This window comes from Calidris pugnax, unplaced genomic scaffold (genome assembly GCF_001431845.1).
Source record: "Calidris pugnax isolate Ruff unplaced genomic scaffold, ASM143184v1 scaffold39, whole genome shotgun sequence".
In the NCBI taxonomy this organism is placed as follows: Eukaryota; Metazoa; Chordata; class Aves; order Charadriiformes; family Scolopacidae; genus Calidris; species Calidris pugnax.
In genome coordinates, this window is record NW_015090828.1 from 8300576 (window position 1) to 8325226 (window position 24651).

The 24651-nt window shown below is 44.6% G+C and overlaps 2 protein-coding genes across 3 annotated transcripts; both read left to right on the forward strand.

Moving 5' to 3' along the window:
- Nucleotides 1-8291: 8291 nt before the first annotated feature.
- SRGN (serglycin) lies at nucleotides 8292-10843 on the forward strand. The gene is made up of 3 exons (XM_014940392.1): nucleotides 8292-8446; nucleotides 10175-10322; nucleotides 10503-10843. Exons 1-3 carry the CDS (start codon nucleotides 8368-8370, stop codon nucleotides 10693-10695), a joined length of 420 nt encoding a protein of 139 aa, XP_014795878.1. The 5' UTR covers nucleotides 8292-8367; the 3' UTR covers nucleotides 10696-10843.
- A 532-nt stretch (nucleotides 10844-11375) lies between these two features.
- VPS26A (VPS26 retromer complex component A) lies at nucleotides 11376-24572 on the forward strand. Of its 2 annotated transcripts, XM_014940477.1 has the most exons (10): nucleotides 11376-11508; nucleotides 14751-14900; nucleotides 16694-16769; nucleotides 19008-19164; nucleotides 19628-19792; nucleotides 20246-20352; nucleotides 21200-21268; nucleotides 21794-21936; nucleotides 22798-22922; nucleotides 23023-24572. In XM_014940477.1, exons 1-9 carry the CDS (start codon nucleotides 11506-11508, stop codon nucleotides 22909-22911), a joined length of 984 nt encoding a protein of 327 aa, XP_014795963.1. In that variant the 5' UTR covers nucleotides 11376-11505; the 3' UTR covers nucleotides 22912-22922; nucleotides 23023-24572. The 2 variants fall into 2 exon arrangements, with proteins under 2 accessions (XP_014795963.1, XP_014795962.1); XM_014940476.1 differs by having other exon boundaries at nucleotides 22798-24572.
- Nucleotides 24573-24651: the final 79 nt, after the last annotated feature.

Here is a 24651-nt window from a genome sequence, read left to right on the forward strand (position 1 = left end):
TCTGCAAAATGGAGAAACCTCCACCGATCAGTGCCGTGGCCACCCTGGGTGCGATTGCTGCTGCACTTCCACGTCCGGAAATCTTGCAGAAGCCTGATTAAGCTCTCCATCAGACAACGAGAAGCAAGGCTGATCTTGCTAATACATGGCTTTATGCATCTCAGTTTTGTGTGGTGATTTCCTTTCACTCAGCACTGAGAGAGGGAAGATGAGCTTTGCTTGTGTGTTTCTTCTGAAAGACTGAACTAGTCAGTGTTACCCAGATGTTTTCTGTGGAACTGTTCATTACAAAATGTCCAGAAATAGCAAAGGAAGACTTGGGCTGGCAGCTCAGATGCTCAACCCTTCTATGGTCTTGAAGTTACAGGACCAAAGACTGTTATGTTGAAATCAAGCGCGTAAATTTGTGGTGAGAAGCGTTTGTCAACTTTCTTTCCTTTTCAGTTGCAACATCTTTGGCTGCTTTAGAACTAGCTACAGATGACCAATGCAAATTTTGAATTTGTTTTAAAAACTACTTTTACATACTTCCCGGGAACTCCCTCCAAAATGCTTGCTAGTACTTTTTAATTTTGCAGTTTGGCTGGTGGTTTCTAGCTCTTCCTTGTCAGAGGTAGGCGTACAAGCAGCCAGTGGTTTCCTGACAAGGACTATGTGTCTGGCTGCCTTTTTTTCCAAGACCACTGTATGATTGTGTCTTTACAGCTGAGGATCTGCACAATCAGAGATTGTTGTGCAGAGGGGACACTAAACACAGCACATTTTCCAAACATCATACTTGCCTTCAGAACAGAAAACATCTGTGGTATCAAGCGTTTGTTTAGAGAGAAGTGACAGATAACTATGTAGTCCCTTAACACCAAACACCCTAATTCAGGTGGTTTTAGCAATGTTTCATATGTTTAGTGCAGGAGGGTTTGGCATCTTGTACGCACAAAATGCTGACTGCTAACTATGTAGTCCCTTAACACCAAACACCCTAATTCAGGTGGTTTTAGCAATGTTTCATATGTTTAGTGCAGGAGGGTTTGGCATCTTGTACGCACAAAATGCTTAGTCTTTTTACATGCTTATTGTCACTGTAGAGGAGACTTATGAGTTGGCATCAACCAAGGATGCAAGGATTTCACTCTTCGAGGTTTTAAATGCAATTTTCTGCAGAAACAAAGAGGAATTGGGTGAGTGATTGAGTGAAAGGTCAGGATGAGCATGTGATGGAGTGAGCTGGTGTTAGTCACCAAACACCGTCAGAGGAGTACAAGTGCTTGCGTCAGAGAGCTACTCCGAGATCCACGGGTGAAATGCGTGGGGCAAAAAAAAGAAGGAATTAACAAGGTGATTTCTTGTATGCTGACTGTCTTGGAGGGAAGCAAAAGCAAGCGGTTCCCAGGTGGGGTCTCAAACTGCTTGGGGTGTTGGCCCCGAAATTCCTCCTGCTGTCCTGAAACCCATATCTGGGTTAGCCAGTGGGTTCAGCAAACACCAGAGAATTTTTGCAGCAGCCCAGGAGAGGATGCAATCAGGTGGGCTTAGAGCCTCCTTCCCCTAGAAAGCCAGGAATTTTTAAATAACAGAGGTAGTGACACCCTAGAAATGATGTCTAGTACAGATGAGGAGATGAGAATAGTAATGCTGGATCTGACTGGCAGCATGTGGTCTGCAGGTGAGCAGGGGACAATAAAGAAGAACACAACCTCCTGGCAGCAAAGTCTACTCTGAACACCAAATATTTGCCAACAGTTTGTGCACGGACACCTAGGGCTGATGCGTGTCACACATTGCTATCCACCCTGCCCGTCCACATCTGGAACTTTTGGCAAATAACTCACAAATCCTTGTTCTTTTAACTTCTCTGTGTGCTTTGCCTTAATGTTTTCTTATGACATTGAGCTGCTGGTGTTACACAGGGCCCGTGGAAAGACATCACTCTCTACACAGTAAAGGCACAAAGTAATCCAAGTGCAAGGGTCTTGTGAGTCTTACCTCTCTGGTCAGCCCGTCCTGGCCTCCTGGCTGCACTCGTTGCTGGAAAGGTTAGACAAGATGGATCCTGCTCCAGGCTTTGGCTTTCCCTGCTGGCTGACCCCTGTCTAAGTCCTTTTCTGCCCTAGAAGAGATGTAAAAGTAGAGCTATTATAGGGCCTGTCTCTTTTAAGTAGGAAAAGGCAAAAATTGCTTTCCTCCCACCCCCTAATTAATGCAAATTGTGTTTTCTAAAGGGCTGTGTTCATCTTGAAGTCCTCTGTGCTGCCAAGGGCAGAGCAGCTTCATCAGCACTGCAGGCTGTTTCTGAGCTGAAGGAGGGCCGTTTGGAGGTTGCTGCTTCGTGCTGCAGCAGTGTCCACCCCGAGAGCCTGGAGCAGACCCCTGAGAAGGGGCTGGGTGGGCTGGAATGTGCCCAGTCCTGCTGGGGAGAGGCTCCTGTGAGAAGCCGAGGGCTGTTTCTCACACCTTTCCTCGTTTGTCTCGAGCATCATGTTTCCAATCACAAGGCTATTGCTACTAAAACAAACGTGCTTAAAACTAGCTAGAAATTGCTCAGCTCCTTTGGTTGATAGGAGATAAACCTCTTCCCCTCTTTGTTTTCTTCTACTCTCAATGTAATTTCACCTCTTTCCCCAACAATTCAGTGAAGGTCACAAAACTACAACCATAGGTAAAGACTTGGCTGAAGATCTGGTTTACACATGGGATGGGAACGACGGATCTGGTTCATGGGGAGATCTCCTCAGGAGCGTCCTTGCTTCCTACTCCTTTTCATCTTCCCAAATTTACTGATGCCCTCTTTCCCTGCACACAGTAGGAAGTTTTTATGTGGCGCTGGCGGTGCTTGTGCTTAGAAATAGGCTTGGACTCACACAGGGTGTGGAGCTGCTCATGGTGGATCTATGGGGGAAAAGCCCAGGGTTGATAAACAGTATCTAAAAGCTGCTGAGCAGGTCACTCGTGTGGGGTTGTCCCATGCTGGAGAAACCATCTTATGGAAAAATAGCTGTGTCCAATACCCAGGTAACAACTCGAACCAGCTCCATATGCAACAACACCAACTGGTTTGCAATGAAAAGACACTCCCAGAGAAGCAGTGAAGGAAGATGGCACTGGGCTTTGCTTTTAAAACATCTTTGTCCCATCCTTCTCTCCCTAGTTAGTTCCTTGTGGTTTTAGGGGCGTTTTCCCAAGGAACAGCAGCATGAAGGGGTCTCCTTTACCCCTTGCTCTGCTATGTAGGCCCTGCTCCCATTGGGGGCCAGGTGCTTCCACCATGAGGCTGGTGCTGCTCTGGGATGAGGTTTTGAAGAAGGAAGGACATCTACTGAAATTGCCTCCCTAACCAGAAACTAGACCTTCACTGCCGTGACGTGTCTTAACAAGTTGTTGCTTTGAAACTATAGTCCTGAATTTGCCAAAACCTCCTGCTGGGCTGGGGGTTCAGTGTGTGGAAGCAGAAAGCATCACACCTCCCAGTGCAAAGGAAAGCAGCTTTTCTTCTCCTGAAGGGCAGGCCCACGGCTCGGTTAACGTTTTTGGCAGAGGGGAGATGGCTGATGGGGACAGGCCGTTGGCAGCTTCCCGTCAGCCAGCAGCTGTGTTCGATCTTGATGCAGCTGTGGCTTTCCAGCGAAGATCTCTCCCTGAGCACTTGTTGGCCTTAATCATGGAGGAAAAAGGAGGAGTTTCTCTTCTGGTGGTCTAGATGGCAGCGAACGTCTGATTTCTGCGCGATGCATGGGAGCATTAATGTTTCCTTGCAAGATGTGAATCTTATCTGCATGGGCCAGGTCCTGATACTGCCCTCAGAAGCAAGAGGTGGTGGCACGAGAGGCCGAGGGTTGCCACGTACTGCCCTGCTGCGTGTGCCACGATGCTCTGGGTACGAGTGAACACAGGGGCCAGGCACTGAGCTCAGATGTCACCCAGGTTAAGAATTCATCTCTGCTCAGGGCTGGATTTAGGAATCCCGAACAGGTTGACCCAAACCTCCTTCCCTGGATTGCCAGCTGTTTGCTATTTTGAGGCAGAATAAATTTTGTTGGCTATTTTGAGCCAAGATATAACCTTTTCAGTCCCCAAAGGTTGGTTGAACATGAGCTGGTGGCAGAAAGCACCCTTAGATCTCGCTGGGCTGCCTGCCTGGAGGGGAGCTTGCTGCTGAGAGGGGTCAGGGTGATTTTGTGGCATTTAACTGGGCAGCTCGTGGGTTATCTCTGAGACAGATCACCATGCTCAGGGCCTGTTGGATGTCCAGGTCCAACAGATCTCGTTCCACCTTGGCAGCAAGTGTCTGGGAAGAAACCTGTTCTGCCTTCCCAAAGAACAAGATCATGGAATGGTTTGGGTTGGAAGGGACCTTAAAGACCATCCAGTTCCACCCCCCCTGCCCTGGGCAGGGACACCTCCCACCAGACGAGGTTGCTCCAAGCCCCATCCAGCCTGGCCTTGAACCCCTCCAGGGATGGGGCAGCCACAGCTTCTCTGGGCAACCTGTTTCAGTGCCTCCCACCCCTCACAGTAAAGAATTTCTTCCTAACATCTAGCATCTAGTCTAAATCTCCGCTCTTTCAGTTTTAAACCATTAATCCTTGTCCTACCGCTACATTCCCTGATAAAGAGTCCCTCCCCGTCCTACTACTGCTTTCCCTGATAAAGAGTCCCTCCCCATCTCTTCTGTAGCCCCCTTTAGGTACTGGAAGGGGCTATAAAGTCTCCCCAGAGCCTTCTCTGCTCCAGGTTGAACAACCCCAGCTCTCTCAGCCTGTCTTCACAGCAGAGATGCTCCATCCCTCTGACCATCTTTCTGGCCCTTCTCTGGACCCGCTCCAACAGGTCCATGTCCTTCTTATGTTGGGGGTCCCAGAGACACAGTGCTCTTGGTGGGGTCTCATGAGACCAAAAAAGGGCTCCTTGTGTTCGACACAGCTGCCATTCAGACATTCTCCCCTTCCCCTTCACTCAGTGCCTGACCTCTGTTTCTTCTCATCTGCTGCCATCATTCCCTGTTGACCCCATTTCCCAGCTCTGCTTGTAGCAGATACAGTCTCTTCTGTGCTGCTTGTTCCCCAGAGCAGTGACCTGTACAAAATACCTATTTCCACTTCCCCAGCAGAGCGAATAAAGAGCTGAGCATCGCAGGCTCTTTGCCTTTGCCAGCTGCTGCCTTTGCTGCTCTGCTGCTGGGGAGGAGGGTTTGAGGGGTGCCAGGGTCAGCCTGGACACCCCCGGTAGCCAGGACTGAGCTCCTGCCAGCTGGGGCAGGGGGGAAAACCTGACCCCTGAGAGCAGAGTGACCCTGCAGCAGTTAGGGTTTATCTGATTTCCGAGCAGTAATGAATGAGAAATTTCCTTATCGGGACCCTGGATGGCTATCACCCAGCCTGTGTGCGTGGCTGATAAGTGCTGGGACCGTGGGTGCCCCTGCACCCATGAGGGCCCATCCACTGGCTGGTGGGAAATACAGGCTGCAAAGGTTGTCCACCAAAGAATTGTCTGAAACACCCTCATGATGCCCCCTCCGGGTTACTGAAATGTGCCCATTGCAACTATTTTTTTGGCTCTAAACCCCCTGCTTTCGACAGCAGGATGGGTGTCCTCATACCGGGCTCTCCCACAGTGTGGTCCCCGTTTAGTGATGTTACTAAATTACTCATCACTCCCAAAGCCCATTGGGAGATAAAACAACCCTGAGAGGTACGAGGGGTTCACCAGAAGATTTTGAAGGGTTTATTGTAGTTTAGGGGCTACTCCCAGGTATTTTGGGCACGTAATGAAGAGTCCCAGGTGTCTGGTCGAGGGGCCGGGCGCACAGTGCTGAGGCAGCCCCCCTCCCTCTGCCTGCCTCCCTGCTCCCCAAATTAATGCCTCAGAAAAATGCAAAGCTCTTAATCTGCTTTGCATGTGATTTGAAAATAATGGCAGAGTAGTTCAGTGCGGTAGTTGTAAGAAACGCTTCAGGAGAGCGAGCAATGGGTGGGAAATGTTTATGCAAAAACATAGCCAGGAGGTGAGCACCGATGGTGACATTTCCATTGTGTTGGTCCAATATTTGAAGTCCTCTCTCTGACAAGGCGTGAGCTGTGCTCTCAGGTATCTGCTCCTCATTTATTTCCTTCTTTTTAAAGGCTTAGTCTGCTGGGGCGTTTAGTCTCCCAATATACATGCAAGATCTATGCAAGAGGAATATTACCCTGTGGACCTTCCTTGCATTTCACCAGAGGTAGATTTGGGGTAGCTGACCTAGGTACAGTAGCTGTCCTCTCCAAGGATGTAAAACATTTTACTTAAAAAAACCCCTCTTTCTCTTAAGCTGTGATATTCATGCAATGGCATGTTACAAGGTTAGCATTCCAATATAGTATGGCTCGTGTGCCGTTCTCTGTTTTAAAAAAAAACAGAAAAAGGGTGTCTGTCTACTTTCTGCAACTTGGGGCCTCTAACTCAAGATGGCATTTTTTTATTTCTGCATTTTATGGCCTGAGTGGTATCCCATGACACTCCACAAGGACATGCTTTACTCTTAAGACTTGCCCATCCCACAGTGTTTCAGATCCAGGTCTCCAGTATCACTTCCATGTTCACTGGAAGGTGGAAAGCTCTTTGCTGGCAGGGTGGGAGCACTAGCAGAGCGCGGCAGGACAGGAGGGCACAGGCTGAAGCTCCCCGTGGGTTCCTGGCCCCATTTGAGCAGGTGTCCGTGACACGAGAGAGTGGAAAATTTGCTTCAGGCTTCCCATGGTTACCAATTGTAGAGCAATCTCATTTCCTGAGGCACACCGCTGACACAGAAGAAAATAACAAAACCGTGTGGCAAAACTGCCAGCACTACGAGTTCCACCACGGGCTGATGGTACAAGACAGATAACTTGGCTCTGCGAGATCCCCCCCCAGCTAAGGGGGTTTTGTGACTCCCACCTCCTCAGCAGCTCCCCCAGCTCCTGCAGGATGCCCGCTGGTGGGCACCGCTCTGGTAGCATCCTGGGGAGAGCTTCCAGTGCTGAGGTGGAAAAAGCCCCTGGCTGGTGGGAAGGGCAGAAATAGCTGCTGGAGGGGTGCTTTCCCACGCGGGGAGTTGTCCGCACACGCCTGAGGGGTGTGGAAGGGGTTGGTATGTACCCGTGACCAGCGGAAAACGAGAGGTGTTACTGCACCTTCAGCTTCAGCGGGTGGAGGCTGATCACCCCCCCGCAGGCGTTCACCCAGCTTCCTACTGATGATGAGCACCACTTTAAAAAAAAAAAAGACAAGAAAAAAAGCTTTGATGCTAAAAATACGAACTAGAAAAAAGGCTGGTAGGAATAACCCCTGCACGCGAGCCCTTCCGCACCTGCTTGGTTTGAGTCTCCTATTTTTCCCATGCTGGAAAAACCCCCACGTGAGGCAGTTCCTAACATCGACGGGGATGTGCAGCTCAAACCAGCAGTAAATCCCAGCCTGGAGTGAGGAGCCGCTGGAGGGGGTCTCCTCTGCCACTTGTGGGGTTTTGGTGGAGCGCTGCTGTGCCCTGGGGAAAGTCACCGCTCAGCCCGGATCCCCGCGGGGGGCCTCTGTGGACTTTCCACCCTGTAAAAATAGATTTACCACAGACAACTTACACTATCAGCTGTATCGGCGAAGGTGCTGGCGGCACGTTGGGCCCACACGTCACTGCCCCAGTTAATCCAGCAGGTAATGGTATGACTAAGAAAAACTCCCACCACGTAGATAACCTCATCGTATCGTAATTTATTCTTAAGTGAACTCAAGCCTGCTTTAATCCCAACCGAAAGGCAAGGAAGAGGTATGAACTAGCTGAAAGGCACTTTCCATATAAGGGCTATCGTGGCTTTCCCAGCCAGGCTCCTCTCAGAGCCACGTATCACCCAAAGCCTTTGCCATACACCATGTGATGATGACCTGGCTGCCCTGGCTCAGCCATCAGGGCCAAGAAAATCTGTCGTGCCCTTTCAGAAAGGAGGTGACATGTTTCTACCAGGATCTACTCTCTAATTTTTTTTTCCCATTTTTTTTTCACTTCTACTGTGAATATTTAAGATCCCTGGTGGGATGCACACCTGGACCACAAGCTGCCGGCAGCACACACCTTCGGTGGGGCTGGTTGGTTCCAGGTTTCCTTTTCTGCTCAGAAGACCAAGGCAGTGGAGGATTTTTTTTGTTTGTTTGTTTGTTTTTTGAGTAATGAAGGCCAGGAGGCCAAAGCATTGAGCTTTTCTGTAGATGTCTCACTCCCGTCAATCAGGAAGCGATGACGCAGGTTATGGGTTGGGTTTGAGGTTTTGGAAACCTCTTCTAAAAGTCGATCTCCTCGCCCCGTTGTATTTCTGAAGTGTGAAGCCGTGGGGAAAGCTGGTGTTGAGCAGGGGGACGCCAGCCAAAATGCAGCTCCTTATCAGATGTAACGGGAGGCTTTTCCTGGCTGTTTGTTTAATCCTCTTTGTGGGATACACAGCACAAGGTAAAATGGTGCGGTTGTTCTTTCGGTAATCCTCTTTCTGGGCTATGTAGCGTAGGCCAAGTAGGCAGCCTCCGAATTTTTCAAACTGACCTTCTTCTAGGGGTAATGAGATATACTCAGAAAACCTCTTTTGCTAACATTTCTTTTTCTGGAGGGGGAACGGTAAGAAAAGGCGCTTTTTGCTAACGGAGCTTTTTTGTCTCTTTCCCAGCCCCTATAAGAAAAAGACTTCATAAAAGAAGTTGCTGTATGTGGGTGTATTTTCAATATGGTCTATTTTTTCTTTAACCGGCCCTTTCACGGTGGTCTGGTTACGTACCCTTATTCCATTATGTAGTTACAGACAGAGTATGTAACAGGTCCCATGTCATAACTACTACCGTCTACTTTCTTGGGGGGGTGGGGGAAGGAAACGGGTTGCAAGTATGAGGAAATTAAACGGTTTATTCTCTTCAACATTGCAACACGTAAAACAACTAAAAGGAAACGTTGATTCATGATGACATGTACCCTGTGGATGTGTTTCTTGCGAAGGATAAGCAATTTTCAAGCACGTAGAGTATCATTTCTACCCAAACCAAAGCTGTGACAATGGCAGGCTTTGTTATGTGTCTATCACTCAGAGACTTTTTGTACATTATTTGCAAATTATTCAGATACAGTTATTTTCTTGCTACTGTGATTATTAAAAACCTTCTTAATAGTATGCTAAGAGGAGAAAATAAGTATGAAAAATGAATACGCTGTAAAAGAAGCAGGAAATGATACCCATGAGATCTTTTTTCTCTTACAGAGGAGTGTAGGAGGTAGCTGAAAGTCACCTAGTGCATTAGGGAAATATATAGGGCAATAGAGAAGTGTAATTACAGAAAGATACTCCCAAGAAACCAAGAAAAAATAGATGAAGTGCCAGCAGGGAGAGAAACCTGGCTTCAGAACAAATTAATTGCATGAAACCAAGAGGAAGGATGAAATGCCGCTGCTTTTGTCATACTTTGCAATTGTTATTTTCTCCATTTGGTATTTTTTGAAGATTCTCCTTTCAGCGACAGCCCTGATCAGGCACATGGGGGACACCAGAACTGAAACTGTGGGTTTATGTAACCCTGGGTTGTGTCTAGGAGACGCCTGAACTGTCTCCACTCAGGTGACATGCCCTGAGAAGATACATAATTCCCAAATCTGCCCCACCGAAAGGCGGTTCTTAGCATACCTTCTCTCTCCACCAGAAGGAGGAACTCGAAGCTGAGACAGGCAATGCTGATGTGGGGTTGGTCCTCACCCTTGCTGGAGCCAACAGAGAAAGGGAGGGCACAGAAGCCAGCTCTCTGCTAGGGTGGCTTGTCCTCTGGAGATCTTGAGATATCTCCACCAGCTTCACGGAAAGCTGAAGGTGGCTGAGCCTGTGGGTTCCCCAGGGACGTGCTGTGCCCCAAGCCAGGGATGAGCCCTTGTCAGTGCAAGGTGGTGGTTTCCCATGGGATTTCCATTTCTAATTCCCACAGACTTCCTGGTGCTGTGTGTGAGATGTGCCTGACGTCTCTCGTAGCAGGAATGTCACTTAGGGATATCAGTCGCCGTTTGAAAAACAGTCTGCAGGATTAATTTACTTTTTGGCAGTTGAGCAACGAGGGCCACACAAATTACTTTCTTCCGCTCCTTCAAGCTTTACTAGGTGCTCATAAAATTAATAGGTCTTGGTGAATAACACATGGCTGATTTGCTCAGGTGCTCCCATGCAGAAGGCAAGGTACAAGAGAGTGAGGTGCCGACCCGACGCCTGGTCTGCTAACTGCATCGAAGAGAAGGGGCCCTGGTTTTACATGCCCACTGGTGGAGCCAACAGGATCCTCCCTCCCATGGCAGACCCGTCCCTGTAAGTTCATGTGCTGCATGTTTGTCATTGGTGCTGGCACCCAAAAATGTCCAGTATTCCCATCCCGATGGTCCTGTCACGGCATGGCTCATCCACGGGACTGCGAGGCTTTGGCGTGTTCGCTTAAGAGATAATAAACCACTGAGTTTGAAATAAACTAGCTGCCACTCTGCGTTTCAGGATGAAGAGATACCAGGAGCTGGGCGACATCTTCCCGCTCTCAGATGAGGAGTCCGGCTCCGGGTCTGATGTTGTGGTGGAAGCGGAGCCAGCCTCTGGGTCGGGGCTCGGTGACGGCGATGGCCTCTTCCTCACGAGCCCACGGGACGGGGAGCTGAAGCAGAAGCTGTCGGAGGAGGATTTGCTCCTGTAGGCCTGGAGACATCGGCCTCCTCGCCATGGCAGCGGCCTTCCCTCGCCCCTTCTGCAGTGCCTGGCCTGATGCTGCGGCCACAAAGCAGTTTTAAACCAACTGCTGGTCAATAAAAACTTTGCCTTAAGGTCTTTATTGCTTTCACTCACTAAAAGAAATAATCTTTCTTTGGCCTGAATGCGCTCTTCGCTTTTAGCGGCTGGGGTGATCATCCCAAGCGGGGGGGGGAAGGGCTTTCTGTGGGGATGTCACCGTGCTCCGGGGGAAATAATTTAAAAACCTTTGATGAATTAATAAATTAAATAATATATTTATGATTGGTCAGTAAATTAATAAATTAAAAAACTTTGCGTGGCGGGCGCCGCCTGCACTTTTCCAACCCTCAGCTACTCAGGCTAAAATCCGCCCCAGCGGCTGCCTCGCGCCTCCCCGTTCCCCTTAAAAAAGCACAAAATCTGGCAAGAAAAAAACCCAAAAAACCAAAAACAACGAAAAAACCAACGCGTTTCGCCACCAGGGCCGTTATTTCCTGTCAGGGAGCCGCCCTGCCCTCCCTTCCCCGCCAGGCGGCGCCCTCCCGCCGCACGGCGCATGCGCTGACTGACATGCCCCTCTCCCCCCCCCGCCGGCCCCAGAGCGGAGCGGGCGGCGGCAGGAAGGCGGCGGGGAATGGGAAGGGGGGGGCGGTCACGTGCGGCGAGGGAGGGGCGTGGCGTGGCGGGCTGGAAGGTCACATGACAGGGGCGCGGGCCGGGGCGGCTGGTGCTGGTGGCGCGCGGGGCGGGAGTCGGCCGCGGCGGGGCACGCACTATGGTGAGTGAGGCGCGCGGGGGGTGGGGGGGGCGAGCGTTAACGGCCGTTACCCGCCAACGGCCGCCGCGCGCCTGAGGCGGCGGTGGCGGCGACCGCGACCTGGGCAGGGCTGGGCCGGGCCGGGCCGGGCGGTGCCTCCCTCCTTCCCCCCTTTTCCCTCCCTTCCTCCTTCCCCACCTGTGGCTTCGGGCTGTGCTGTGGGGAGAGCCGCCTGGCCGGGCGCGGGTTGCCTGCCCCCCCCGCCTCCTGACCGGTCGCAAAGCGATCGGTGACACCCCCCCCCCTTCCCCATCGCCACATCGCCGTCGGCCTGCTCGCCCCCTCTCTCCCCGGCCTGCTGCTCCCCCGCCGCCCGCCTCGCCCCAAGCTGCGCCGGGGCCTGGCGGCGGCGGCCGAGGCCGGGCAGGGTGGCCCTACGGGGAGGGAGGGAGGGAGGCGAGAGCCGCTGCTCGACGGGGCGGGCTCGGGACAGAGCAGCGCTGGGGCGAGGCGGCGAAAAACAACGGTTTGGGGGGCTTTTAGTATAATTTATAGATTAAAGCTTGGGACGTTCTCCTGCACCTTCTTCTCCCTCGCCAACGTGGGGGTTTGGCCGTGAAACTCCGCTTCCATTTTTCCTACCCGGCTGCTGTCGGAGTGGCTTTTGGGGAAGGTGCGTGCAATGGTCCTGGAAAACATCAGTGAATCTTTCCAGCGGTCCCGTAAGGCTGTGCTTAAAATGACAGGGCTTGGTAGTGATCCTTCAGGGCTGGTGAAATAGCGGCCACTTGGTGCTTAGCAGGCTCGGCCTAGGCAAAGTGCTTGGTGTGCTGGGACCGATAGATTTGAAGAAAAAAATAAATCATATTTTTAAGGAACCACCTAGATCAATGCACTTTGGGTTTCTGAAGTGTGTTGATTCCTTAACATGTGTCTCTGTCGGACATGCAGAAGTTTTTATAGGCTCCATGTGAAGCTGAGGCTGGGATTCCTGCGCTGTTTATTAGCTGCTGGGAGTCCTACAAGTCCTTTAGTACAGCTATAACAACATAAGGACGGAATGCAGATTGTTTTCGGTCCTGATATAGCAAAATCTTCAGCATCTGTCTTTTGCATGAAATCAAGATCATAGCCTAGCGTTTGGCTGGCTTCTGAAAACCCTAGTTATCTTCATTTTCTTAAGCTGTAACATAATAAGCCATATGATGGCTTCTTAAAATACTTCTTGTTTTGCATAGTTTCCCTGCAGCACTATCTTCGGTAGCAACTGGAGGAGATACCAGCTGTTGATTTCTTTATTCCATATGTTCTTGTCCTCTCTGGATGAGATCATGGCTAATCTCTAAGGGGCACAACTGAAATAAGCAGTGTCTTGAGAAGTGGTGTATTATCACTGTTAGTTCTGGCTTGATTGCTTTAAATGATGCTACAGCTTCACAGTATGGGAGGTGCTGTGAGACTATCTTGTATAACCTTTACTTAAAGGTAATGTGCTTCCTTGTTTGCTTGGGGGAAAGAAAAGTATAAGGCTAATCTGGAGAACGAATGCAGAATTTCTGAGGAAAAAAAATGGTTTCAAATAGTCTAAAGAATTTGGATTTCTTGTTGAAACTTTTTCTTCTTTCTCTCTCCCCCTTCACCAGGAGCCAAAACTCAAGGATGGTTCTAGTGTGCAGTCATTAATAATAAATAAATAAATAATTATTTAAGCAATTAATGTGAATGTGTGCTTGGCAGATACTTGTAGGACCATTTGGTCTTAGTTTGACCACCTTGTTGGTCATCTGCTTCTCTTTCTTGTGAGAATGTGAGGTAGATGTAACTAGGTTTCAGTTAGTTAACTATATCTCTCTGGGTGAAACTAGGGCTGCTTGCTATCTGAGCAAATATAAAGTTGGTTTAGCCTTGTGTGAATCTCTGGTTTACGGCTCAGAATTGCACCATGTCTTTGCTTGACTTGTATACCTAAGCAAAAAGTCACTCAGTGTTCCTGCTGCCAGGCAGCAGCATTCAGATCAAACTTTCTTCTAGACTTTTTGTTATTGATGTTACATTTCAAACTTCAGGTCCCCGGAATGTCTTGAATGTTACTCAGTTTTTGAGATTGAATTGGTGAAGTGAGAATGAGTGTTTTCATCTAGTTCAAGTGGATGCTCTCAGAAAGAACATAGTGTAATTTCTCCAAAAAAAAAAAAAAAGAGAGAGAGAGAAAACAGTTGCACTGAGTTAGTGTTGTCTGCTTCAGTACATCAAAGCAGATTAGTGCCAAATTCCTAGGAGAAAATGTGGGCTATTGTGCTAATCTTGTTGAGTTTCCCATAGGGCTGCTAACATGTTTTGCAGTTTCTTGTAATAAATGTTTGTGCAAGGTCAAAGAATGATCTTTCCTCCTTTCTTTTGTTTGGTGCTGGTCAAAAGTTCATGCCTAGGGAATGCAGTTGTAAGGTGAGGACATACAGTTAATGCTCCTAATGGATTGGTGCCTGGAGCAGTGTAATGGGTCGGCTTGTGACATCCACTCTATCTGATGGCACAGTTGTGTAGCTAGTGTGCATTATATCAACCCCCTGCCTCTTGAACCTGCTGGTGCTCTCTTCATTTGCTAAGAGAATGGGCTGTAGGAAGAGGCAACAAATAAAAGTCCCTATTCCCCTTTCCCAGGCCTTGTACTGTATCCCCTGTTGTTGTTTATTTTCACTCTGCTTTGCTCTGCTCCTTTTACTTCTGATCCTCTTTGATAATGCGGTTTTTGCAGTAAGTTACAGTGGGTATAAAGCAATAGATAGGTTCTTTTTGGCATAATATTTCAAATCCTAAACCAGATGGGATAAATTTGTTAAAAAGATTTTTTTTTTTTAATGTGTGTTTTAAAAATGCTTATTTAAAAAAAAAAAAAAAACCAAATCAGTGATTGGAAACTTTGTAGTGACAGAAACCAAAGTTGTGTTTGCAATAGTAACATTTTAAATATTTGTTAGTATTTTAGTGTAGTAGTAATAGTGGTGGTTATACTGTGTACTTTTTAATAAATATATTTTGTAAAACCTGTTACTGCTTGTTACTGACCTGATTTCAATTATTTGCTAGATGAACAGCTGTCTCTTGTCATCGCTATTTCTTGGGTCTCTAATACACAATGGCTTTGTGACTTCATGGGGGCACAAATGTCTTTCCCCAATGTATAGTGTGCAGCTGCAAGTAAATACCACATTTAAAATGGAGTGTCCACTGTGCAGTAACTTGTCTAATTCTTGTTATTCCAGAATTTTCTTGGAGGCATTTTCACTGCTCCTTGTGAGATTGATGTTATTCTTAATGATGCCGAAACAAGGAAAACAGCAGAAATCAAAACAGAAGATGGTAAAGTAGAAAAGCATTTTCTCTTCTATGATGGAGAATCTGTTTCGGGAAAGGTAATTTTTTTTTGAGTGACTTACTTTAAAGTGAATTATTCTGGCATGCAGATGCATATAGGAAAGTAAATGAAAAACTGATATAAGCAAGAGCTGTGATTTCAGCTTGTGATGTTATTCAAAGAGGAAACTGTTTCCTATGTATGGTGTTTTTGCCACAGTCATTCAGGCAACTGATACAACTGAAAGTTTTGATTAGTAGCTGTTTATTTGTTTCTGGTCATCTTGTATTTAGGAATAAGCTTTTTGTGCAACCCAGTGCAATCCTGTTGTTGCTTCTGGCAACAAAACTATTCCAAACTGGATACCTTTCCCTTTGAACTCTGAAATAAACAAACCAACATGTGTAACAGTAATTTTTGGCTGGTACAGCCAACTGGCTTTGCATGCCCTGAAGCTAAACCTTGCATTTCATGCCCTGAAGTGGTTTCTGGAATTGCATCAGAGGAGCAACATACGAAGATCAACTGGCTGCTGAGTCAACAAGAGTTTTTCTTGTTGGAAGAAATGAGATAGTTGAGATTGCCAGAGAGATATCTCTGTTCTCAGTATTGCACTTAAGAACTCCTTGCCATCACATTGGTTTTACTGGAGCCATTCTCACTCTCTGAGAGTGAGAATGGCTCCTTATAATCAACTTTTTCTCCAAAAAAAATTGAGCCAGGTATTGGGTTCTGAGATTGATATTTCCCTTATAATCAACTTTTTCTCCAAAAAAAATTGAGCCAGGTATTGGGTTCTGAGATTGACTCCTAAATACCTGCTTCAATCTTGACTGACCTATTGTCTCTGGGCATCTTCCTGCTCTGAAGATGTCTTTCCATCCTAAGATCTCAGTTCTCTAGAAATACCCTTTCAGGGATGTGAAACTCTCACAAGATGGGCCTTAAACTCAGGAAAATAAGGGAACTAGCTTTTGTATGTTCACTGGCCTGAGTGCTGCTTGCTTGTATCAGTGACACGTGGGAGGTGACTGATGAGTTTTGGCTAAGACAAGCACAGTGGGATGAGGAGGTCTGGAAGACCAGTAATTTATTGGACAACTTCCACTTACCTCTCTCCTGCTTTTCACCACAAAGATAGATTATTCAAGTGGATTATTTCCTACTCTTGATATTGATGATGTGCTGGATTTTAAGGTATAGGAATTTCTGTGGTCATCACTGCCTCGTAAGAAAAACTATATATGCTTAGTGTTTACATGTTTCCATATAAAGTAACCTTATGGAGTCCTTTATTGTGAGGTGAGGTCTGTTTGTGAGAATTAAATTCACACGTGAAGATTTTGATACAGGTTTTATTATCTGTTATTGTTCATTGACTTCTTTAACACCAATACTTAGCTATCTGCTGCAGAAGGGACTTAAGTTCACTTGACTTTAAAGGGATGCATCTCATGGCAGTTCTTTTTTGGACTTCTAAATGAGACTCTCAGAAGATGCTTTGAAGCTCTCTGCCTTCAAAGATGGTGAAGGGTCATGACTGGCTTATGTGAACTCTACTTAAGCTCTGGCTTGGATTCTTAATTTTGGAACTCAAAAGTTTCAAGCTTAGTTATTAAATTCAGTCTTGTGGATGATTAGATTTTTCTTAAATGCTTTAGTGGCGCCTTCGTAATGCTTGGTTTCATAATCGGCTGTTTAATTTGATTGCCTTCAAGCTCAAGTAGTGCTGTTGAGAAGAGTTCTCAGTTCTCATAAGCATGTAGTAATATGTTTTCATTTTTACTAAGGTCATGTATTAGAGTGAAAGTGTTGAAAAATTTTAACTGGTGGGTTTTTTTGCCTTGGTAGGTGAACGTCTCCCTTAAGCAGCCTGGGAAGAGACAAGAGCACCAAGGAATTAGAATTGAATTTGTAGGACAAATTGGTGAGTTTCAGCTATAAAGGGGATGTCAGGTGTGTGTGGTTTATGGAACTTGGCACTTGTGACTGTCAGCATTTTGGCTCAAAATTGCAACCTCTTTGGGTTAGTGGATGAAAAGTGCCAAAGGAAGATTATATCCTCATTTTAATGTAAGTGATGTACTAATTTGTGCAAGTCAGAAAGTCATTGGGAGGTAAGCTATGTACATGTGAGGGAGATCTGGGATGGTGAGTATTCTATCTGTCTCAGACTGGTTAAGAGTTCGATGAAGAACTGCTAGAAATTCTAAAAACTAAACTTGTGGCCACAGCACATGTAGTTTCTGCTTCATACACTTCAGACTATCATTTTTAACTTAAAACACAGTCACCCCTCTGATTATAAATGATGAATGACCCTGATGTAAAAAGCAAAATGATAATGCTTGATTTTTTTCTTTCTCTGTGCCTTGTTTTGCATATATTTAAGTTTCTGAGCCAAAATGCTGGGTGTACCTACCGTGCCAGACTTCTTAATTCTTGTCTCTAATTTTGACTCCAAAAGAGAAGGAGCATAGAAAAGAAATTATGCGGCAGCCTGTAGGAAAACACTCCTAAAATAATTCTTTGGTGGTTGTTTTAATAAAACATAATTTTATACTGTTAACATAAATTAATATTGACCCTTTAGAGGATCTTTGTGCTTTTTTAGCAAGATAAGGTAGTATTGACATTAGAAATACAATTTTCCTACAACTGTATCAAAATCTAGGTAGATTTAAACTATTAAGTATCTAGATCACATCTAACCTCTTCCTGCCACGTGAGGTAACTTCTTCACCCTTGGGCTGATGCTAAAATTCCTTCCTTCTCTGGTAGAGGGCTGTTTGCATTATTTTTCCCCTTGGAAGTAATTCATATGTCGGCTTCATTTAGTTTGATATCTTCTAGTAGCTATACAGGCTGCTCTTCATCTACTGATACATAAGTTTTATTCTCTGACTGACTTCAATTTGATGTAGTGTTTATTGAATTTCATGTGTTTCTGGGACTTTCCATTGTGCTACAGTTTAGAAGTTGTCAGTTATGCAGAAGTGGTTTAAGCTACTGCATTTTGTACTTGTCCATGTTTTCTTGCATCCTTTCAAGTTTTAATACAGCAGTACAAATAGCATGATCTGTCTCTGCACTACTTGGGAGAGTATATCCGGCTCTGTGTCAAAGACCTATTTTAAACTAACTCTTCAGAGTGCAACTTTTATGACTGGCACAAAAAGTATTGTGTGCGATGGTAAATAAGCCGTTATATCACAGAATCACATGGGGTTGGAAGGGACCTCTGGAGATCAGCTAGTCCAACCCCCCAGTGAACGCTTATTGTAGCACACAAAGTACACCTTAAATAATTTGTAGTCATATTAGAAAACAAGAAGTTACCAGTTAGTCAGTTTCTATCAAGCTGGCAATGATAAACTGTGGAGTTAGTGTGTTTAGTTTATTCATTCTCTTCTGGAAAGCTTCAATCTGTGTAAAACCAAGTGCTGCTAATGTTCTTAGCTGGTATTTTCAGTTGTGAATTGTAGGGAAACTTGTTTTTTATGTACAAGAGTGTTTGGATTTTTTTTTTATGGTGATGTTACATTTTTCTACCTTTCTAAGTTTTATCTTGGTGAGAATAGCATGACATAGGTCCAGGGATGAATAATAATGACAGTGGTCTGGCCTGGGGACAGAAGATGCCATTGTTGTGAAACTGGTGTGTCTGTGTTTATGTGTTAAGAGCTTGTTTCCAAATGACTGACTTAAACAAGTGGTCATAATAAGCTGTTTGATTGTAGACCAGTAGTAACAATAAGCCATTTGATAGGTGTTGGTGATCTGCAGGATACCAGTTAGGATCACTGTCTTAAATAAGCCAGTCTTGATGTTGCTTAGATTTTGTCCCTTCAGTGATAAATCCTGGAAGCCAAAATCAGACAATGCAAGACAATAAGCACTTATTAAAGTTAGCTAAACTGTCATTGGAAAAAAGATGCCATGCTAGTGAAGCTTCAAATAGGTGTTGTGTTCTTTGCAGTTAGCTCTTAAGAATTGCTGAAACTGAAGATAACTTTGAATGGATAAAACATTTGGTCATTTATGTGTAACTTAATTTAATTCCTTCTGTTGTCCTCTCCTACCTGCTCCTGCCAAATTAGTAACAGTTTTGTTTGCTAAAAACAAATACTGAAACATGTTTTCCTTTAAACTTCCTTGTCTTTAGAGCTCTTCAATGACAAAAGCAATACTCATGAATTTGTAAACTTAGTGAAAGAACTGGCCTTACCTGGAGAACTGACCCAAAGCAGAAGCTATGACTTTGAATTCATGCAAGTTGAGAAGCCATATGAATCCTACATTGGTGCCAACGTCAGACTGAGGTTTGTAACTGTTAAGCCTTCTCTCCTGGTGTCCCCTGCAGCAAATTAATAATTTAACAATTATACTGTCCCCTTCCCCCTTTCCTCCTTCTGAATTTCAAATCAGACATGTAACAGCCAGTAGCTAGTGTGCCTTGATTGGAGTTGTTGAGATTGTGTTATAATATAGCCTTTTTTACTTTATTTGAAATTGGTCAGTGGTGTTTGTGTAGATCAAGTTCTTTCAGTTCAATCAAGTGAAAACAGTCCTCCTTTAAAAAAAAAACAAACCCAAACACAATCAATCAACACCTCCTCCACATTTTCACCTGTGTTTTGTCTTGTAGTTCACTGTCTTACTCTTTTCTCTTTAGTCTTAAGAGAATGTACTCTTGTCTTCCAAAGAATATGTATAGTTCAGAACATAAGGGCTTTTACTTAACGCAATTCTGAGTAATGTTGGTTAATTTAACTTTCACCCTAGGTATTTTCTCAAAGTGACAATAGTGAGACGGCTGTCAGACTTGGTGAAAGAATATGATCTGATTGTTCACCAGCTTGCTACGTACCCAGATGTAAACAACTCCATTAAAATGGAAGTAGGCATTGAAGACTGTCTTCATATAGAGTTTGAATACAATAAGTCAAAGTAAGTATCTCAAAATAAAATGCATTCAAGTAAATATCTTGGGATAAAAACATAGAGTATATAATATTTTATGAACAACCTGGTATCTGGGGACTTAAAATGCAAAGCAACATTTTCAATGATTATGGTATCGAGCTGTTTGGTTACTAATTACACAGTGGCCTTTTGTCTTTTTTGCCTTCAGTTCTAATAGAAAGGTCATTAGCAAATATTTAAGACTTGATTTCTGCATTTATGCTTTTTGATTATAACTACATTACTTGCTCTACTAATAGCTCAGTGATTGAAAGGTGGTAATTGTGCTGGTCTGGCTGAGATGCTTACCTCAGTGCGGAAGCAAGCTCTGAGTAATTAACAGGCCAGATAAGGTAATTGCCTGTGTAACTTGTTTTCAAGAAGCTGTAAAATTTTTCTTTATTCTTTAATGAAAAATCCCATTCTGTTCTTTTAAAGGTATCACTTAAAGGATGTGATTGTTGGAAAAATTTATTTCCTCTTAGTGAGAATAAAAATTCAGCACATGGAGTTGCAGCTGATCAAAAAGGAGATCACTGGAATTGGTAAGAGAAACATAGTTCAAAGGCAATGGCAACTTGTATGCCAGTTGAACGTTATACAAACCTGGAGAGCAAAGTCAATAATCGCAGCTTTGGCTAAACTGGTGCTGCATATGCTGCTTTCTCCCCAGTGTTTGGCTACCATTTGCGTTCTGTGCTTTGGTAATCATAAGTAGTAGTCAACATTACCTAAGGTCCTTGGCATTGCTCTGGGGTTGTGACTGTTGAGATAGCTTCACAAACATGAACTGTTGTTAATGAAACTCTGGCATAAATGTGCGCCAGCTTAAGCAGCCTTGATAGATAACGAACAAGGGAAAAGGTGTAAAATGCATCTTGAAAGACCTCTTTGATTCTGGAGATATTAGCTGGTAAAGTGGGCTTGGTAAAAATTAGCATAAATCTCTTGCATTCTACAGATGTGTCATTTTCAGTCAGCTTAAAGCTGGTAGAATAGGAAATACCAAGAGCCTTTGAAGCAGAAACAGCCTGATTATTGCAGATCAAGCTTGCATGCCCTCAAACTAGGAAGACAGTAAAATCTTGTGGCTCATGATCTCAGCACTTCCCACCAAACACAACTGTTTCATGAGTCCTACCCTGCATGCTTGTCCCCTGTTTAAAGCTTGCATACTTAGTGCTCTTTTGAAGCGCTGAATACTGCTTCTTTTTCTCCCAGCCTGGGGAGGAGAGAGTAAGAAGTAGATGCTCTGCCTTGGAGAGGGGTTTGCTTCCAAAAAATGCAGCGCTATGTAATTTAAATGTTGCAGAGTAGAAACTGCTGTGATAAGGTTTTGTAAAGCTTTGAAACCGAAGCGTGTGTTCTCACAGTGAAAACTTGTTTCACCAGGACCCAGTACCACAACAGAGACTGAAACTATTGCAAAGTACGAAATAATGGATGGTGCGCCAGTTAAAGGTAAATAACTGTGCTTGTTTTAAAGGGTAAGCATTTTTGAGTTAAAACTGTATTAAAAAAAGTAATAATCTGGAGATGACTTGTATACATTTTTCTAACTTCTCCTTAGGTTGCTGAAATGATAGTGGATTTTCCTATTCAAAGCAGATGTTTTTATTCACTTAGGGCATTTCACTTGGGATCCTAGTAATTCTTACCCTTACTTACCATTGGAAATTCTATGTCTGATCCTTTCATTGCTTTGGTTCAAACCTGACTCTGTGGTGTAGATGAGCTCTAGAGTTCAAGATACCGATCCTTTTGTCTTGCCTGACTACCATGCTTCCACTGAGAAACTGTTTCCACTTTTGATTTCACACTTGTGTTTGTGTTCACTGTTGTGTTTGTGGTGCTACTTTTCTATTTTTTAACCAAGAAAGGCGTACAGACAGTGCTTGGGAAACTGCTTTTATTTTGCATGTCTTCTGAAACTGCATTAATGACATCCAGTTTGAAGCAACTAATTTAAACTTTCTTTTTTTTAAGGTGAATCAATTCCTATAAGACTCTTCTTAGCAGGCTATGACCCAACTCCTACAATGAGGGATGTGAACAAAAAATTTTCAGTGAGGTACTTCTTAAATCTAGTGCTTGTGGATGAAGAAGACAGACGATACTTCAAACAACAGGTATGGTCAGTCTTGTTGCAGAACTGTCTGGACTGTTGTGCTTGCTGCTTTGAATGTTCAGCATGTTAGAAGCCACCTGGCCTGTATTTATGACATAAATGTTTCTGCTGGCAAGTGTATTGGAAGCTGTATGGAAAATGTTAGCTTGCAAAAAGGAGCCAAGGGGGATGATGGATACTATTTCAGCAAGGATAGGATGCTTGGTGCCGTAGAACAACCTTGCATTATGAATACCCAGACAAAATGCCTTGTGGCTAAAATGAGCTACATTTTTTTGCTTGCTTTCCTAATCTACTACAGATAGATTTCCCCTCTCAGCATTAGCCCAGGTTCAAAATTGTAATAAGGGCTAAGGCTTTTGACTGAAAACATTAAAAAGAAAGAAAAAGTTAAGGATATGCTGAGGAAAGGAATGGCAAAAAGGGTCACTGGAATGAAGCTGTGTGGATTAGAACATAATGCAGGTCAGAGTCTCCTTTCTAAAGAGTAGACAGGGCAATATAATGAAATAAGGAAAACAAAGCTAACTGGAGTGTACAATGGCTACAGCGGGCTTTGGATTTTGAGAAAAGGAAGAAGAAAAACTTCTTGGAACCTTCAATTCCATCAAAGTAGGAAGATTAAGAAGGAGGTGACTGATCAGGACTGATAAGTGTTCAGACAGTAGCTACATATGTAAACTTAGCTGTTAACTTAATTTTAAACTTTTGTTTCTTATAGAACTGTGGAGTACATACAGAAATTAGTGGGGATGCAGAGGTTTTTTCAAAAGTCTTAGCCTATTAGGAACTTAAAATGGTACTTGATACTCCTGGCTTCATGGCAAATGGTTGTTTCAAAAGTGTTTCCTTCCTCACATAGGAAATAATCTTATGGAGAAAAGCTCCTGAGAAGCTGAGGAAACAACGAACAAACTTTCACCAGCGATTTGAATCTCCAGAGTCACAAGCATCTGCTGAGCAACCCGAAATGTGAACTGGTACAAGGTGAAAAACTTTGCAATACTTCAGCAGGTTAAAGATGGCAGCAGCCTGTGGGAAAAGAAGGCCAAAATTCCCATTACAACTGTCTTCCTTCATCTTGCAGGGCTGCATTTACCATACTACTAAAGCGTTCTTCAGTTAAACATTCAAGTATGTATATACATTTAAAATAAAGTGCTTTCTCAAACACTGGAACTTTCTTAAGCTACTATTTTATACTGCACATTTACTTTTATTTGATAATGTTATATGCACTTGGGTATGCATAAGCTTAAATCTAGTTATTTCCATGCATGGTAGGCTGGTGTATTTGATTTTTGCCGATCACCTATACAGTGTAGACTAAAGCATTTCCCTTCTCATGTTGTTTATTGCATGTTTCCTTTCAATGTTGTTTATTTGCATTTGTTTTGTTTTGAAACTACAGTAAGACAGAATTGACTAAATCACACTAAAAATTGAGGTTTACGGTGCATTTGTCCTAAGACTTCTAATTACTGTGTTAGACAGGGCTTAACTGAAACTGCATTGGATATGCACTATGACTGTGATAACCGTGGAGCCTTTGGACACCTTACCGAGGTTTCTGAGGGGCTTTGAATCTGTCAGAAGCAAAGAATGTTAGGGAGCATCTTTGCCTTCTCTCTCTCCCTCCCGTGATTCTCTCCCTCCCATGCTCCTCGAAGCCTTTCACGTGAGTCTCTCCTGACCTGTGAGGGTTTGTTGCCCGGTCAGTCGTGACTGTAGAGACGTTGTGATTTCACCTACGGGTGGTGAGCAGGGAAACTGTTTGAACGTAATTATCTCTAATTGATGAAATAAATGCTGGTAACATTGATTATTTTGCAACTACATCAAAATCTGTGGTTCCTCTTGGCTTCATGCTTCCACTGTCTGTCTCCTCATTGTTGTGACAGGAGAGGCAAAGCGTCCTCTGAGGACACCCTCCTCCTAGTCCGTCTGGGCCTGTTTTGAGGGCAAACATGCTTTTTGTGATCTTCTGGAAAGGTGTTTTGAAGCCAGGCGAGCCTTAAAACTGTTGGAAGCTTGCCTGGCGCAGCAGCTCGTTTGTCTTGATCATCTCATAGGCATTTAGTGTTTGAAGAAATAGCTTTTAAAGGCGTCAGCCCTTCATCTCTCCATCCCAGCACGCAGTCTGCTGTCGGAGCTGTGGCTCGGGCTCAGGCCAGAGCCTGCTGTGTCGAAGGCTACTTGCGCTTGTGGTTCACTTGGCCTTTAAACCAAGACTTCTCAACTCCGGTGCAAGTGTCATTGGTAACCTTACTTTATGAGTAAGTGAAAAAAAAAAAAAATCAAATTACATTTCTGTAAGAACTCTTTTATTACTGTGGCACTTTGATAAAGCAGACAAAGACTCTGTGTACTCTACGCTAGGATACTTCTAATGCTGATATCTTTGAATGAGAGCAAATTAACTCCCTCATGTAAGTGCCTGTTCGGAAATTTAAAAGAATAAAGTAAAAAGCCAAATATTTTCATGGTCACTTGCATGTTGTAATCTGGAAATGATTCCGAGAGATTTTGAAAACTTGATTGTATTTAACCAGCCTCAGATTGTGCAACCGTGTATAATAAACGGGAAAACGTCCTGAGCTGCTATTTGAATTATTAAAACAGCTGTATTCTCACTAACATCTGGCTCCTCTCTCTTCATTGGCTTTGCCCCTCCCGGGGACGGAGGGGGCCCGGCGGGGGCGGGGCTGCGCGTGCG